General features: G+C 32.7%; 1 protein-coding gene across 2 annotated transcripts; it reads right to left on the bottom strand.

Annotated features, from left to right (window-relative positions):
* Positions 1 to 453: 453 nt before the first annotated feature.
* LOC143049633 (uncharacterized) lies at positions 454 to 15,395 on the bottom strand. 2 transcript variants are annotated; one of them, XM_076223235.1, is made up of 11 exons: positions 15,072 to 15,395; positions 13,795 to 13,910; positions 12,332 to 12,423; positions 11,961 to 12,053; positions 10,943 to 11,242; positions 8,185 to 8,259; positions 7,479 to 7,544; positions 5,661 to 6,461; positions 5,162 to 5,290; positions 2,186 to 2,377; positions 454 to 1,372 (listed from the first exon to the last, which is right to left on the bottom strand). In XM_076223235.1, the coding sequence occupies exons 1-11, from the start codon at positions 15,120 to 15,122 to the stop codon at positions 996 to 998; spliced, it is 2,292 nt and encodes a 763-aa protein (XP_076079350.1). In that variant the 5' UTR covers positions 15,123 to 15,395; the 3' UTR covers positions 454 to 995. The 2 variants fall into 2 exon arrangements, with proteins under 2 accessions (XP_076079350.1, XP_076079358.1); XM_076223243.1 differs by lacking the exon at positions 10,943 to 11,242 and having other exon boundaries at positions 15,072 to 15,392.
* Between the last annotated feature and the right edge of the window lie 1,297 nt (positions 15,396 to 16,692).

Here is a 16,692-nt window from a genome sequence, read left to right as displayed (position 1 = left end):
AAAATTCAAAAATGGAATGTTCCTAATCAAATGGCAAAATCAAAAGCTCAAAAACATCAAACGAATGGATAAGAACTGTCATATCCCTAACTTGTTGGCATTTTCTAATGTAGAAAATGGTAGATTGAACCTTGTTGTAGCAAGCTAATTAACACCTCTCACTTGTATGACACTTTCAGACACAATGTCATAAACGGGAATATAATACAATTGGTAATATTACAGACCAGATGACTATTATGGTATATAAAGATGTATAACATAAAAAACATGTCGCCAGTAAGTTCAAATATATTGTTTCAATAGATTTTGTGAAAGGAGCATGCTTCTGTTAGTAAAGTTTGTCGATGAACCAGTTTAACATTTTAAAAGGGAGATGTTAACATCATACGATGGCAGACTGCATTTTATTGCTGAAAAAAGACAAAGTAAAATAGAAACACAAGTGCTGTATCATGAAATTGGAATATTTATTCGTCTTCGATTCGAACTTTAAAAAAAACATTGGAAAATAGCCTGGAAATTGACAGATTATACAACCTTTAATAATACTTTAATAACGCTTCTTACAAGTTGCTGTAAATTGAATAATTATGACATTTGTACATTGTGATTTGCGTTTCAATTGGATCACACATCTTAATACTCTGAAACAAATACTAGAACTGTTGACTATTGTACTTACAATGCGTTTCGGAATAGAATAGGTTTGCTTATTTAAGTTCAATAACAGATGTCAGGCTTTGCATTATAAAAGGTATGGAGTTATGTCACAGTGTTTATCCAAGTTCAAATAAGCCATTTATACCTTCATTCAAATATTGATTGAAGAATAAATTACGCAAGAGGTGACATAACCACGACATAAAACTTTTAAAAAAAATTCCCTCAACATAAAAAGTGCAAAAACACCGATCACATGTTTACGGTGAAACATATTGCACTAACTGTATACATTAAGTATACAACACAAGACAGATTTAGAATTAATAGCACTAACGACATGTGATACAAGTTAATCGACACATATCATCAACATATTCGTCTATTCCACAATATTGAGCCCATTGTTTGCATCGTTTATCGAAGTCTGTACATAGTCCGAATCCAGGAACACCTTGTGTACCCTGTCCAGGTATATGAGTTGCTGCTTGTTGCTGGTTAAACCCCGTTGTTTGTGGATAATATGCTGCTGTTGTTGTAGGATATGTATTGTGCATTGGCGGGGGTGGGGTTCTTCTTGGTGAATGTCTATTTGGATTTCTTTGATTATCAGTTCTAACTGTAATTGTAGACGGTGGATTAGAAGGCACTAAAGACGACTGAGGAGTTGTCGTTTGAGAGGCAGTTGTGTGAATCACTTTTTCGGGCGCTGAAAGAAATCATCATCGGGTATTTTATACACCACTAAATAGATAATACTTTTTTTCACAAACAATAGTTATATATAAATTAATGCAAAAAACTATTGGTTAAGAGTGAGGTAGAGATCTATAATAGAAACATAATTAAATCTTCATTTATATTGTATTATATATTTCTCAACATGTATATCATTCTCAACATTAAAATTTTTTCCTTTATCAAACTTGACCCGATGTTATCGTAATAGACTTAAGTTTTGAAAAAAAAAGGATAAAAAGAGACATATTAGCATATGTTCAGCAAACATAAAGTAATAAGAAAGCAAAGATATGTCAAACCTTCCAGAGGTCCCCCGGTTATTGTTGGTGTTTGTGCAGTTAAGTCTTTGGTGTTTTGTGTATTATTTTGAAGGCTTGTTTGTTTTTTACTTTTTTTTCGTTTTTGGCAAAATTTCCCTGTTTTTCATTTGAGTTGCCTGTGTAACATAAACTTGTGCATTTATTTTATTCAAAGCATATCGGTAACGGTTGTTTAAGACCTACTTCCGATGGTCTTAAAAATATTTACAATGTATTAAGCGTAATCGACAGCACTGATAACATCAGTTTTTTTTTATATTTATATTTAAGACAAGTCTATCATTTTTGAAAGTACAACAATTATGTTAGAACCACATTTAATCTCGAACATTTATTGCTATTTTATTTAACTAATAAAGCGTATGACAGAAGTACCGAATTTAAGGATAAATTCAAAAGAGTAAAACTGACTTGTCTCATCATAAGCAATTAATTCAAAAACGTTTCTATGACTATATTACCTATTGGTGGAATTGGTATGGTGCACGTACTGCATGTCATACGACAATGATCGTGAACATACGGGTTACTTGTACAATATACTCCCCAATGTTTACAATTTTTGTCCTGATCATAACATGTAGGGGGAGGAGGAACGGGAGTCGTGGTTGTTAATGGTACTGGTGCAGGTGGTACGTATATTGGACGTGGATCTACAATGAAACAAAACAATCTATTTTATTATTCAGAAAACTATAATGAATATAATGTGTTCTATATCACCAAATTTTAACAATTTCTTTTATGGCGTATTATATGCATTACCATTCCTAAGGGGGCTCGAGGGTATAAATCCATTTTTTTAAAATATAGAATTTTGCTATTTTTTCTATGTATGAACTTCATAATATACTTAATATGAAAATAAGATAGAACAATTGGGTCACCGTTCATTTAAGCTTACAAACTGCCTTCGAAAGAAACATGCATTTTTGTTAAGGTACTTTTTTCTTTTGAACTATTAGGAGAATAGAGGCAAAATCAAAATGAAAAATAACTAAATTACAGAAATCCCTAAAAAAAGCTTATTTGAAAAATAATAATAAAACATGTAGGTCACAAAAAAATTACATTGTTGCACCAAAGGGAGATAATTTGGAGCTTTTTCAACGATATAAACATTTTAAAAGTCATCTTGGGACAAAATGAATTGATTTTTTTTGGTTGATTTTTGTAGTATATAAAAAATTAACAACTAATAGTGTATAAATAAAATTTGTGATGAAAACCCGTTTTATAACGTCTTGAATATGAATTACTGCACGTGTTGGGGATTTATTTTTCATTTGAACATAATGTTAGTGCATATTGTTTGAACTATAAGAAATACCATTTTACTTTGCAAACAAGAGCAGTAAAGAGTCAAAAGCCACCAATAGGTCTTCAAAACAGCAAAATAATAATCCCGTACCCGAGTCGGGTTTCAGTTGGCCACTTTTAAAAATGTGTACTAGTTCATAGAAAATGGACGTCATGCTTAACTCCGAAACATACAAAAGACCAGAAATAAAGAAAAAAAAATCATACTAGACTAGCAACTGCTTGTGGTTCCTGACATAGGACATGCGTAAAAATGCGGCGGGATTAAACATATTTTGTGAGATCAAAAATATCTCTAGCCAATGTAGAATAAATAAGCACACAGCAATACCCATAGTTAAACTCAGTTTTAAAGAAGGCTGAGTCCGATGTTAGTATTGGTAACAGGAGAAACTTATCAAAATGACAATGATAACACAAATTAACAAAGGACTACTAATCAACTGACATGCCAGCTCCAGAACTCAATTCAACTGATTGAAAGAGTATGTCTTCATCATATGAAAATCTAGTACAATCCCTCCAGTTAGGGGATTAAGTAAAATTTTCTTGTTCCTGACTTGATACATCCCATCTTAAAATAGAACATAGTCTGTTTCATATCCAACAACTGGTTCAAGAACATATGTGTCAATTTTCGGATGCAAAGACCCTTTGAGTGAATCAATATTAATTAAAGAGATGCAATCTTAAATGACCTGACAACAGTATCGAAATATATCCCTTCTGCATAAATCTGTTTAAAGGTTTGACATTGAAATTGTTTCATAAAATAAGCTGTCAGTGTACAATATTGACAATTATAATGCCTACCCATATTAAAATGAACATAGAGCAGGACATGAAGGAATAATTTCTTAAATGATGTCCTTGTATCGATGATAAACTATGGTAAATGATATGACAAGTTTGTGATATTGAACACCCTGGTGTAATAATTCGAATCTTACAAGTTGAGATATATAAACACCATAAGATGGCATCAAGGGAACATCGTCACTTTAAAAAAATATAATTTTAAACAATAGGAAATGAAAAAAAGTATCTCTTTTATTGTAAAATTCCGTATTAAGCTTCCCGCGAAAGATATAGATATCAAGATCCCGAAAAGGGCAGTATTTGTTGTTAGTATTAGCTTTATTCAAAATCAGTTAAGCAGGATAAATCTCTTAATTGTACATACTGAAATTGTCATTATTTAGAGCCAATTTATCATCCAAATAGATAAAAGAGTTATTAATTACATTTTTGATTCCGATGTTGTTTTGATGAGTCTTTGCTGATTTTAGTCATAAATTGTAACTTGTAGCAATACAGAAACAGGTCCGCCATTATTGGTGCAAAGTGAGTCCCCATTGGAATTAGAATGTTCGAACATAATTATGTTTTATAGTTGACATGCTGAAGCAAAAGTATAAAACTCTGAAGACTTTAATGCACATAGAGTATCACCAAAAAGGAACACAACAGTTAGCTAAAGGGAGTAACTGTGCATCGGGAAGATAATCTTAAAACTTAACAAATTTGATATTTCAACTTATGAATTATAAGATTTCAATATCAAAGTAATAGCTTGCCAACAGTAAGGACGGTCCATTGGGTTTTGATATCCAGAGAGACTTGCGACCAACACCAAATCAACGTTACATCTTGTCTATAGTAAGGACTTGTCGTAGAGCTTCTGATACCCAGAGGGACCTGTAGTCCAACTCGCTATCAAAGTAATTTGCCTACAGTAATGTTTTGCTATTAAGCTAGTGATACCAAGAGAGCCTGCAGTCCACCACAGTATCAAATTTATAGCTTGCCTACAGTAAAGTTTTGCTATTGAGCTATTGATACCCAGAGTGACATGTAGTCCACCACGCTATCAAAGTAATATATTGTCTATAGTAGTCACATGCCTTAGAACTTGTGATATCTAGAGGGACGTGTAGTCCACCACAATATCAAAGTCATTTCTTGATTAAAGTAAAAGTATGGAATAAAGCTAAATACCTTTTAGTTACCACAAAAAAGGGTTATATAATTTTTTCACAGACTATACAAAATCGAGATGAATAATATGTGAATATATTTTTTTTCAATTAAACAGAAATAGCCATAAATGAATTTACCAACAAAGACATGTGCAGGCTGTGGGGCAGGTTGTGGACGTTTTTGTTCCTGATGCTGATGATAAGCTGGCACTGGTGCGGGCGCTTGTGGAGGAGACCACTGTTTCTGGTATTGAAGGTACTGTTGGTCTGTGATATGAAATAAGAAAAAAATTGTGATAGTTATTTATTTTATCTGATAAACCAGTATTTAACTGACTGATAATTTTTACCTTTAATTTGGATTTACAGAATTTCGCAAGAAACAAAATTGTTTAGACTTAAATGTCATTGTCATGCATTTTTTCATAATCATTGACGACTGACAATATAATCTCAATACATTTTTCTTTATGTTGTGTGCATATACTCACACAACTTAAGAACATATATCAATTTTCTGATTATAATTTATGATTATTAAGTGTTTTGAAACAATGATTATTATTTTATTTGACTTTTCGATAATTATATCAAAAAATTTCTGAGAAAAAGTGCAATTTTAATTATCATTATTTACCTTGCACTTGATAACCATTCTGATGGTATGGCTGCACAGATCCTTGTTGATTATGTGGTATCTGACTGGAGGTATTCACTGGATAATGATTTTGATATTGTTGAGGAGCATAAACAGGATTCTGATTAGTTGGTCTTTGATTAGTGTTAGGTTGTGGTCTATATTGTTGGTGGCCTCCTTGGGGAGATTGTTGTGTTTGTCTATATGGTTGTGGTACTGACTGGACTGCTTGCTGGTGTTGTGGTACCGGTACTTGTTGGGATTGTTGCGGCTGTATATATGGTTGTGGTGCTGACTGGACTGCTTGTTGATGTTGTGGTACCGGTACTTGCTGGGATTGTTGCTGCTGTATATAAGGTTGTGGTGCTGACTGGTAGTTTTGCTGAGGCTGTTGGTTCGGTACGTGTTGTGATTGTTGTTGTGGCTGTCTATATGATTGAGGTGCAGGCTGAAGTATTTGCTGATGAGGCTGTTGTTGCTGTTGTTGAGGGGCTTGGTGTACCGAGTGTTGTCGTGTATTGACAGCAACGGGGGGTTGTGATTTTGGTTGTTGGTATTTAAAATGTGTTTGCTGTTGAAATACAGGTTTTGGTTGATGTTGAATTTGCGGCTGCTGTTGTTGTTTTGGCTGTTGAACAGAATATTGTTGTTGGTGTTGGACAGGTGATGGCTGAGGATATTGTTGAACTCCATTAATCTGAGTTGAAGGCGCCGAACGGCCACCTGAATATGGATTTTGCTCTTGCCTTGGTTTTGTTGGTACAGGTTTCACACTTTTGATAATTGTATTTCCAGACAAAACTAAAAACATTGAAAAATGTTAGTAGCAATAATATTGGTTAAACAGTATGATTTTTGAAATTTCTGTTTGTGAAGTTGCAGGAATATAGAACCGTACATGCTAAATAGTAAATTGTGTATATAAATTAAGACACTATTATGATTATATATCAAAAACAGAAAAGCATTCGATAGTCAAATCAGATTTATATTTCAAGTAACTTCTGATTTCTCTTGTCTGAGCAGATATGGAAATTCGCGTTCACCCAACAAAATTCATATTTTCCGAAGGCAATTAAAATGAATGTCACTTTCGGATAAGGGTATACAACAGTATCAATTCTTTTCAAAAGGTTTAGCAAAATATTGTTTATAACTAGCATAATGCACCATACAATAATTTTGATTACTACAACTTGCATCTTATTTATCATCTGTATTGGTTATATGTATGAAAGAGAACGAAAATCATCGTACTGAAACACATACGATTGTTACCAATATAGATCGGAGTTATGTCGCTTATCAGACTAATGTCACTTTCAACAACTTAAAGTGACGAAAATGATAAATCACACAATTTTAAAATTGACTCTCCTCAACCCGCCCTAACATATCTTCACACAACTATTAAGACTGTTAGAGTAAACTCTCAATATTTAAACCAAACACATGCACATCAGGAAAAGGTCATTACAATGTTCTATTGAAATGCCATCTTGATGACGTTGTGTTTTTCTTGCCAACATAATTCGCATAAATACGGGAGTATAAATGAAACATTAGACCTTTTTTATATTTTGTCATACATTTTGATATACTCAAAAATTATATTATAAAATGATAGGTCACCGAACTTGTCTTACAAGCTACGGGTTGTGATAAAATGACACATTTCATAGGAATCTTACAAAGAGCAGAAAGACTGACTTATACTGGTTATGTATTCTGGAAATTTTATAAGTTGCCCGATTAGCAACAGAGCCAACTATTGAAATAATAAGCAGATCAAAACTGTTCTAACAAATATATTCATACCTGGAGTTGGAGGAAAACTTGTTTGATTGTTGTTTGATCTTGGTGGTGTCTTTACTGGCATCCAACCTAAAATGGTGTTATATGTATGTTAACCACCTCATGCATGAACACACAAGAGAAATGATTGGACAATAGTTATCAAAGGAACCAGGATTATAATTCAATACGCCAGACGCACGTTTCGTCTACATAAGACTCATCAGTCACGCTCAAATCAAAATAAAGCCAAACAAGTACCAAGATGAAGAGCATTGAAGACCCAAAATTCCAAAAAGTTGTGTTAAATACAGCTAAGGTAATCTATTCATGGGATAAGAAAATCCTTAGATTTTCGAAATTTCTAAGTTTTGTAACGGGAAATTTATAAAAATGACCATGTAATTGATATAAATGTCAACTGCGAAGTGCTGACTACTGGGCTGATGATAATCAGTATAATGTTAGATGTTTGTTTTTGATGATCTTGTGTCGATGAATGAATGTCATATTTATACTGTGTCCAATCTTATAATATTTATTCCACATTTTAATATTTTTTATTTCATAAAAGTAACAACTTTAAAAGGTTAAAATTTATGTCCAGTGTGTTGATCTTGACCTTTTACAAACAGTAATTGTCCTGGTCAATAGCGATGTTAAAGAAAATATTTGGTGATAGAAAAAGTTTTAGTTGTGAATAAAGACTTCAATTATTAATGTACTTTACCGGTTAGGACTTTCCCCGATATATACTGAACTTGAGCGGTTGCTTGAGGCTTAGGCGGGTGAGCTCGTTTTTTACCTAATAAGTGAAAAAATACCTGTTATCAAAACAAAATTAGTTCGACAAAATATCATTATGTACTTTCATTCTACCTCTTTTAATAGACAAATGTGAAATGGCAATTGTTTGTGAACAAGGAAAAAAAGCATAAATATAAAACGAAACTTACTTCACACATTTCGAAACGATTTAATTTCATATTGTTAAATAGATAAATCTGAAAGACTAACAAATCAAAGATGACTACAGTTATTTTTATCAGCTTAGCTTTGCTGAATACTAGTCTGTGCCTAACCTCCAGTTGCAAATAGTTCATCAAAAGTCATTACGAGCACGTCAAATTAAAGATAAATCCAATAGGCAGGTTCTGCAACGTTAGACGATCGGGATGAAGGACGGTAATGTCGATCGACACGGAAATGGGGATATTTATAAGGCAATATGAAGATTTGAAGCTTTATTGTTATATATCTGTTTTCTAGACTTATCGCAGAAAAAGTATAGTTCAATGACTTCTATTTTTAATAAATATACTTTGATGGAGAGTTGTCTTATTGGCATTCATACCACATCTTCTTATATCTACAATCCTGGAAGTACAATAAAGGATTACACCAAAACCGCTAAATATTTGTGTTAAAATGTCCCAAAGATATTCGTGTATAGCCCTCTAGATGAATATCATTGTTAGTAACTTCTTGATGTCAGATAGTAGTAAGCAATTAATGATGCAACATTAGCTATCTAACACACCGAAATTCCCCATGTTATCGTACCTTTTGGTATATGCATTGTTAATAAGATTCCAATGTTAGTGAACATCGTATTTCTGATATCTTCCTATCTCATTTCTACAATGGTAATTATATTATTGTTTTGCTGAAGATTTCATTGTTTCACAAAATTGCAAGTACGAGTGTTGGCAGTTTACATCGCATATCAGAAAGACAATCAATAATAAATGCGCATCAGATATTAAACGATCAACGGATAGTTTACGGATTTTGACACTTGATTAGGATCTATATCTAGAAATTGACTATGAGGGTCGGTTGAAAACAAAACTTAACGACAAAAGAGTTGATTTCATCTTCCCAAAAGTGAAGCATTGGGAAGCTAAAATCATCATTTCGTAAATTTTACGGGCGCCGCCATCACGAGTTGGTTCATTGTTATGTAATATCTTTTATATAAATGATATCGGATATGTTCCTTATGTCGTACAATCCCGTTCCCTTTTCACGAATGTGACCTACCGAATCAGACTTTGTACCTTTATTTGTGTCATTTTTACCTATTGTGTCTGCTTGTTTTGTTCATGCATCATTATCAATGTTATTAAATTTGATGCGACTGTCGTACAAGTGAGAGGTTTAGCGCTTTAAAACCAGGTTCAATCCAAAATTTTCTACATTTGAAAATGCCTGTACCAAGTCAGGAATATGACAGTTGTTGTCCATTCCTTTGATGTGTTTTGTCATTTGATTTTGCAATTTGATTAGGGACTTTCCGATTGAATTTTCCTCGGAGTTCAGTATTTTTGTGATTTTACTTTTTGTTTGAATAAAAACACGAATCTAATTTCAAACTTTGCTTTGCATTGTCAGTATTTGTCATGGAACTTTGGATTTGTATCAACATTACCACTCATGATAGACTCACTATCGTTCTACACAATGTAGGTATAACTTATTGCTAAATAGTGAGATTTTTTATAAGAAATGTCAGTCCTTCTAAACCTAGAAATACTCATTTCTGATTTAACATGTATGGTAATGTAAAATCCCTACAGTTTAAATAATTAGAATGAAAGCAAGTCACTTTCCCCTTTCATAATATTACATTTTCCTTTTTAAGTTTGATTTACGCTGGTCTTGCTTTCTAATAGAAAATGAAAATCGTATTTTGTATAAGAACTATTTGTTAACATTATATAGCTATAAGAAAATGCTTGTACCAAGTCAGGATAATTTCGATTTATTCGTTTGAGCTTTTGATTTTTCCATTTTATTAAGGACTTTCCTTATTGAATTTTCCTCGGAGTTCAGTATTTTTGTGATTTGACTTTTAACATTATAGCGATATGAAAATTATATGAGGTTCCCCCACTTATTAGTCCTGTAAAGTTCCAAGACATTTAAACCTGTTTTTTTTCACAGAATTTGTGTTTTATAATTGTCCCATTTAAATGAGAATCATTTGTATACGCCCCTTCGTGCATCGTTTTTAAAAGTTTGTAAATATTTGCTAAGTAAATTTAGAGAAGAAGACGGACAATGATTTTCCATAGATTTGTATGTAATCTATGCGTTATTTATAAATTCCTGTTTGTCACCTCGACTAATATAACTGAGGATATTTTGTAGAGTCCTTTAATCGTCAATACCCTATACTAGTTTCAATCATATCGTCTTGTTGTTTCATGTTGGAAAAGATTTGAAAATCATCCAATCAGAATCGACGATTCCTTCTGGTGGTCGTGACTGTTCATTCGGTCAAACCAAATATAGTTAATTTTGGACGGGCGGTTTCAGGTCATAAATTGTAAATTTTAAACGCTTTGACAATAAACGACAGCTAATCTAGAAAATTTGTTCAGGTGAGCTAACAATCTGAATAAGAGAGACGAAAGAGCTGTAGAATATTATAAAGATTATATTATACATGCACGTATATATTCGATTATAGTGCTGTGAATTACTTGGATATGGTTGTGGCTGATATTGACCAACATGTGCTCCCGGATTATGAGGTTGTCGTGGAGGATGCAGTTGTTGCCGTGGAGGATGCGCTGGTTGTCGGCCAGGTTGAGTTGATTGTCGGGGAGGATGAGCTGCAGGTCTTGGTGGTTGATTTGCTGCTGGTCTAGGTGGTTGATTGACTGCTGGTTGGTATCTGTACCCAGGAGGTGGTTGAGCGTTTGGACCAGATTTATGTCTGTTTGCGTGAGAACGAGCTGAATGGGAGGTGTGTCTGAGTTGTGTTGGAGGTGGTGGTGCCCCTTGTTATTGGTAAAATATTGTATGATATTAATATAAAAGATCACATGAAAGTTGTTGGGTGACAGCGTTTACTTGATTACTTTGCTTTTTTAACTATTTGATATAAAGTTTCTGCTACGACTCTGGCATATTCCGTTAGAAATGAAAACAATATTGTGGTAACGATGAAACCATTACAGCAGTGGATAATAAACCTGTTGATCTTTTGAATCGTGTACTATGTTTCAGTCTTTAGAATAAAGACAGTGACTTCAACGAAAATCAAACATTTGCTTGTTGGCTAGCCGCCTAAGTTTGATATAACAATTCTTGGACCAACGTTTTAAAGATTTTAAGGCAGCAAACAAAAGCCAAAAATCAGTTTTTATAATCAAGCAAAATTTAAACACCGTACGGCAATTAGTAACCACTTAGAAATGATCATAATTGAGTGTATTATGAATATGCTTTTTAAATTTCGATATGATACGTTTACAAACAATTATTATTTGACTTATGTCTATAATTTACACAATAATCGCCCCTTTAAAGATGTGCTTTATCTATTTTTGAATTGTATATCATCAAATTCACATATGCACCACAAACTACTAACATGTGCATTTTCAAATCTACCATGTGCATTGCTCAAAATGAACATGAGATTTAACAAATATTAACATGTGCATTACCACTTTCCTTCACCATGACTGAACACTAATACACGTGTATACTTACGGTGACCTCTAGGTGTTGGTTTTGGTCTAGAATGATGAGGAGGAACTGGGCGGCGATTATTATGAGGCATATACCGTTTTGCCGCTGCTCCTTCTATAAGTTAAACAAAACTTGTTTTAATTAATAATTTAATACACCTTTCTGGCATCCAAGTTATCTGTTGCTACAATAAATGTTTCAGTAGCTGAACGTCCCAAGCAAGCACGTAACTATTTACATTGAAAATAGACAATGCTTGATAATTATCAATTAATCTGAGGGCTCTTGATATAAAAAAAAACCCAACCCATAACAATTATATTTGTATTCATGAAATGTTATTGGGCAAGGAAATTGCAATGATTTGAATTCAACACGAAAAATATACATACTGCCGCAAAGTGTCCGGCTACATGAATATCCCGGTTTACAAGCACCACATGGTTTACCATGCGTATACGGCATCTGTCCTATAATATTTCCTCTGTAAAAAAAATATTCATATTAAGAAAAAATTAAATCTGCATAAAATAATGTTTCCTGCTTCAATTGCTAGTCAGGCTTACAGTCATAGTCAATGTTACGTATGAGTTTGAAACGACTGTTCCGACTCACAAACGTTTTGCAAACCAAATTTTCAACATTAGGAAATACTTGACAAAGTCAGGAATATGACAGTTGTTATTCATTCGTTTTATTGTTTGAGCATTTGATTTGCCATTTGAATATGGACTTTTCTTTCAAATTTACCTCAGAGATATTTTTAATATTTTACTTTTTACACGGTCGAAGATACACAGTGTTTGTGGTTTTACTAGATAAAATGCAGAATATGGTGTTAGTTATCAAAAAAGAGTAACTGTGTCTGCTATCAATACCCCTCCGAGAACCTGCTGACATCTATTATTATTTACAAATCACCTTTATGTTGACCCTTTTCAATTTATATTGTAAAAGTTAATCGTAGCTGATGATGTTTATATACATTGTACTAATATGTGTATGAATATAAACTAATAGTTGGGAATCAACTGGCTCCTCTTCTCTACAACGTATTTTATATCATACAAGGGGTTCAAGAAGAATGAAAATAAGATAGAACTGTCCTTTGACTTTAAGTACTGCTATGTAAACTATGTCCTTTTGAATAATTGTGTGGTGATCATGTTGATTGCATTTATCCAATTAAGTTGGTAAAAATGGATATCTCAGATAAATAAAGTCTGGTTCATATCTTGACTTTCAACTAAAAATTGATAGTGAGGATTGTTTCAGAGCTATATTTCACGACAAGAGGTTATTTAAATTGTCCTATTGTGATATTTTCATTTCTATGCAGCATTATTTCATTCGTTTCTGCATGTTAAGATATATCTCTAAGTTAATAGGATTGATCTTGGATGGCTCTTTCTATGATGATTTTCATGATAGACGGTATGTGCTTACAAGAAGGTCATTAAACCAATGAAGCTCAAGTTTAGCCACACTATAGTCTATACAGCTAGTTTCTCGATGTGACAGTATTATATCGACTTAATAGAGGATTCAATCGTTAATAAGCAACACGAATGATGGCACTATTTGGGGAAACGTTTCGAAGCACATGAGTTCGCAATCGGTTAGTGTCAGGGTTATGTTGTTCAATATTTGGTTTCTGTTAACAAATTATGGCCAGTTTGTCTATTTTTCTGTTAGCTATGATGTTTTTTAGTATTTTTTTAATTGTCGCCTTCATATTTGTTCCCCGTTTTACTTTTTACTTGTCGTCGTTAAAACTATCCTTCCACATGTATTGTTTGGTCAATCAGTAATTTTATGCCATTTGTTAGTTTTTAAATTATCATAAATTACATACTGTGGATTGTAATAACAAACCAACATCCAACCATTTGGTATAAATTCTTCTGCCAAAAATAAAGTTGTACAACGTTTGAAGGCGCATCCTATTTCTTCCGATTCTGCCCAAACAACCTAATAAAAATTAAGCAAACATGTACGATAGTAATATTATGTGAGATGACCCTGACTGGAACCAACAAAGTAGGATTTTTTCATTGCTCTATACAGTCACAAACGACTTTGCTAATGTCAAGTTATCAAATATGTGAGTTTCGTTATGGTTTTGAGATTATTTCGACAGTTGTGGTCCTTGGAAAATTTGTTATATCGATTCTACGAACTCAATTCTTCAATCCCGCTTTTGGTCAAATCTTAAGTACTTTCAATTCTTAATATTTTGTCAAGATCGTCTATATCAATGATACAAAAACCTCAAGACAAGAATTTAGTCTGGGTAAGCATATTATATGTAATGTTTATAGTATGCATTATTTATAACAGTTATGTTACATAGTTGACGTTCAAAATGGCAAATGCTATCCAATATTTTAGAGTAAAACGTTTTGAAAAATCTCAAACAATCAAAAATGTAACTACATTCAAAATTTATATACGCAAGAATAAAATAATAAGAAACATTTGTAGGATTATGTATTTCTCATTGGACTAGAAAGTTAAGAATGAAAATATTGTTTTCAGACTTAAAATTAAGTATAATCATATAAATTTGTGACACAATAATAAATTAATTATAATGGTGATTTTTATCATTGTTTTTTAATAATAACTTTTCTCAAGAAATGTTCGCGTGTTTGACAGACCTGCATGATTCATCGTTATTATCATACAAAAAAATGAATTATTTCTTTGTTTTTATGTAAATTGTAATTTACAGATTCTACTGTTTTTGCATTTGTACTATATAAATAATAAATAAAAATAAATGATCAGAGAAATAAAACAAATCGATCATTATCATTTAGCGGAAATTTTCACAAATATTCAACTTTTTATTACATTATTGAATATTTGTCAAAGAAATGTGTGACCATAAACTTAATTAAAAACATATATTTAAAACTAATTCATAAAAATGAAGTTTTTAGACTAAAAGTGTTATAATAGATCATTATGAACTTGTTTGAATGATTCAGTTAGAGTTGATACAACCATTAAATTGACAACATTGTCATAATATTATATCGCATTAATGCTTTGTCGATAAAAATGTCGACAGGTCAACAAAACTTGCACTAAAATAAAATAAAATAATTGTTAAGAAAAATGACATACCTGTGTGTAATGACAAGCTTCTGAACAATCAGGTGTGAATTTCCAGCTCATCTTCTCAAAATACCATTCACTGATAGCCCGTTCTATCAGGACATCATCAGGCAAAAAAGATTCAGCTTTAAACACGTTTTCTCCCCATTTACCATATGCATGTGCATATCTACATTTACCAGCCCAGGCCTGAGCGTCATTCTGCAATTTTCGACTCCATCTCTATTTAAGAAAATTGAAGCAATCTAAATATACATATCAGATAACATCGTTATACACGTGAGAATATAAATTTCTTTTATAAACCTGCAAATCATCTTTTAAAAATGACTTCGAGGAATTTGCTGTTGTGTTGTATGGTATATTCTATCCTTTCCCTCTATCTTAAAAAGTCGTAAATAGATAAATCTTGCTATTACATTTATATACTATATAAATCATAGTCTCGTATCTATCCAAAGCAGAGAGGCGAAAGATACTAAAGGGGCGTTTAAGCTTTAAGTCGAAAACAAACTGACAACGCCAGGGCAAATAAATATCACTGATTATTTCAAACTGTGGTGACTGTTTTGTTAGCGTCTTTGGAAATTATATCAAGTTAAGTCTGCTTCAAGTCTTGGCTTGTATCTAATAAATCACAATGGGCATGGGTTGAGGGCTAAACATATCACCGAAGGAAATGTCCCCATTGTAAACTTTCAAATTATGTTTAACAACAGTCTAACGGCACATGTTCAAATGTAGAAATGTCTCCCATTGATACGATGTCCACGGCATGCGTGCCCTATCTTGATTTTCCGGCGAGATTATTGCTGATTAAAGGGAATCTATTAAACCATTGGTTCTACATAGAAAAGTTGGTGTCATTTGAAACACATATCACAGATGACTACGAATATTTTACACTTGTTATATGTACCAGCACATATTTGTATTTTTTCGAGCTACAAGTTGTGAAGTTGTTGCAAATATGACGCATTGGAAGCCCACCTTTTTTGTGTAAATAGAAAGACAACTGCACACGATATATTTATGAATCTGAATTCGAAATATTGTACCTATGTGCTTTCAGTAAAAAGAAAGATCGAGAGAGTATTTTGGTCAACAGTCATCCTTTAAAAGCTATTTTATAAAATTTTCTAAGTTATCTCCCCTTATATAAAAACAATTAATCAAACAAAATATCATTCAGAATAAGACCAAACAACAAAGTTACCATATAGCTAGCTATATGTAATTTAAGTCCGACTAAGGCGACATTACATGACCGATGTTCAGAGAAGACAGGAAGATATAAATAAAAAAAAAACACACTCAAAGACTGCAGGAATCGCATGAACTCCAAAGGAGCGAGATCGGATACATCGAAAGGGTAAGCACCTCCTGCTATAAATTTCCACCCTCCATGACGATTCTCACGTTATCAAAATGTCACCATTAGAGGTCAGAAATATACATCTACAGATCAAACTAGTGGTTAGATCAACGAGTCTAGCTGTTGGGTAGATATAAAAGAAATAAACAAAATACAACAAGGAGACGACAACCACATGTACAGGCCCGGTTCATTTGGATTTGCTCTATGAGGCCAACGAAAACGAGCTTGCTTTTTGTTTTACTGGAAATCAAT

The sequence above is a fragment of the Mytilus galloprovincialis genome, chromosome 1 (assembly GCF_965363235.1).
Source record: "Mytilus galloprovincialis chromosome 1, xbMytGall1.hap1.1, whole genome shotgun sequence".
NCBI classification, from domain to species: domain Eukaryota; kingdom Metazoa; phylum Mollusca; class Bivalvia; order Mytilida; family Mytilidae; genus Mytilus; species Mytilus galloprovincialis.
The sequence above is the reverse complement of the archived record's forward strand: the minus strand, read 5'-3'. Positions and strand labels throughout refer to the sequence as shown.

Coding starts and splice junctions, on each gene's coding strand:
- LOC143049633 (XM_076223235.1), bottom strand. CDS start 15,122: ATGAGCTGGAAATTCACACCTGATTGTTCAGAAGCTTGTCATTACACA. Junction 12,424..13,794: donor GTTTGTTATTACAATCCACA/GTATGTAATTTA, acceptor TTTTTTTTACAG/AGGAAATATTATAGGACAGA. Junction 11,243..11,960: donor ACCAACACCTAGAGGTCACC/GTAAGTATACAC, acceptor ACCAATAACAAG/GGGCACCACCACCTCCAACA.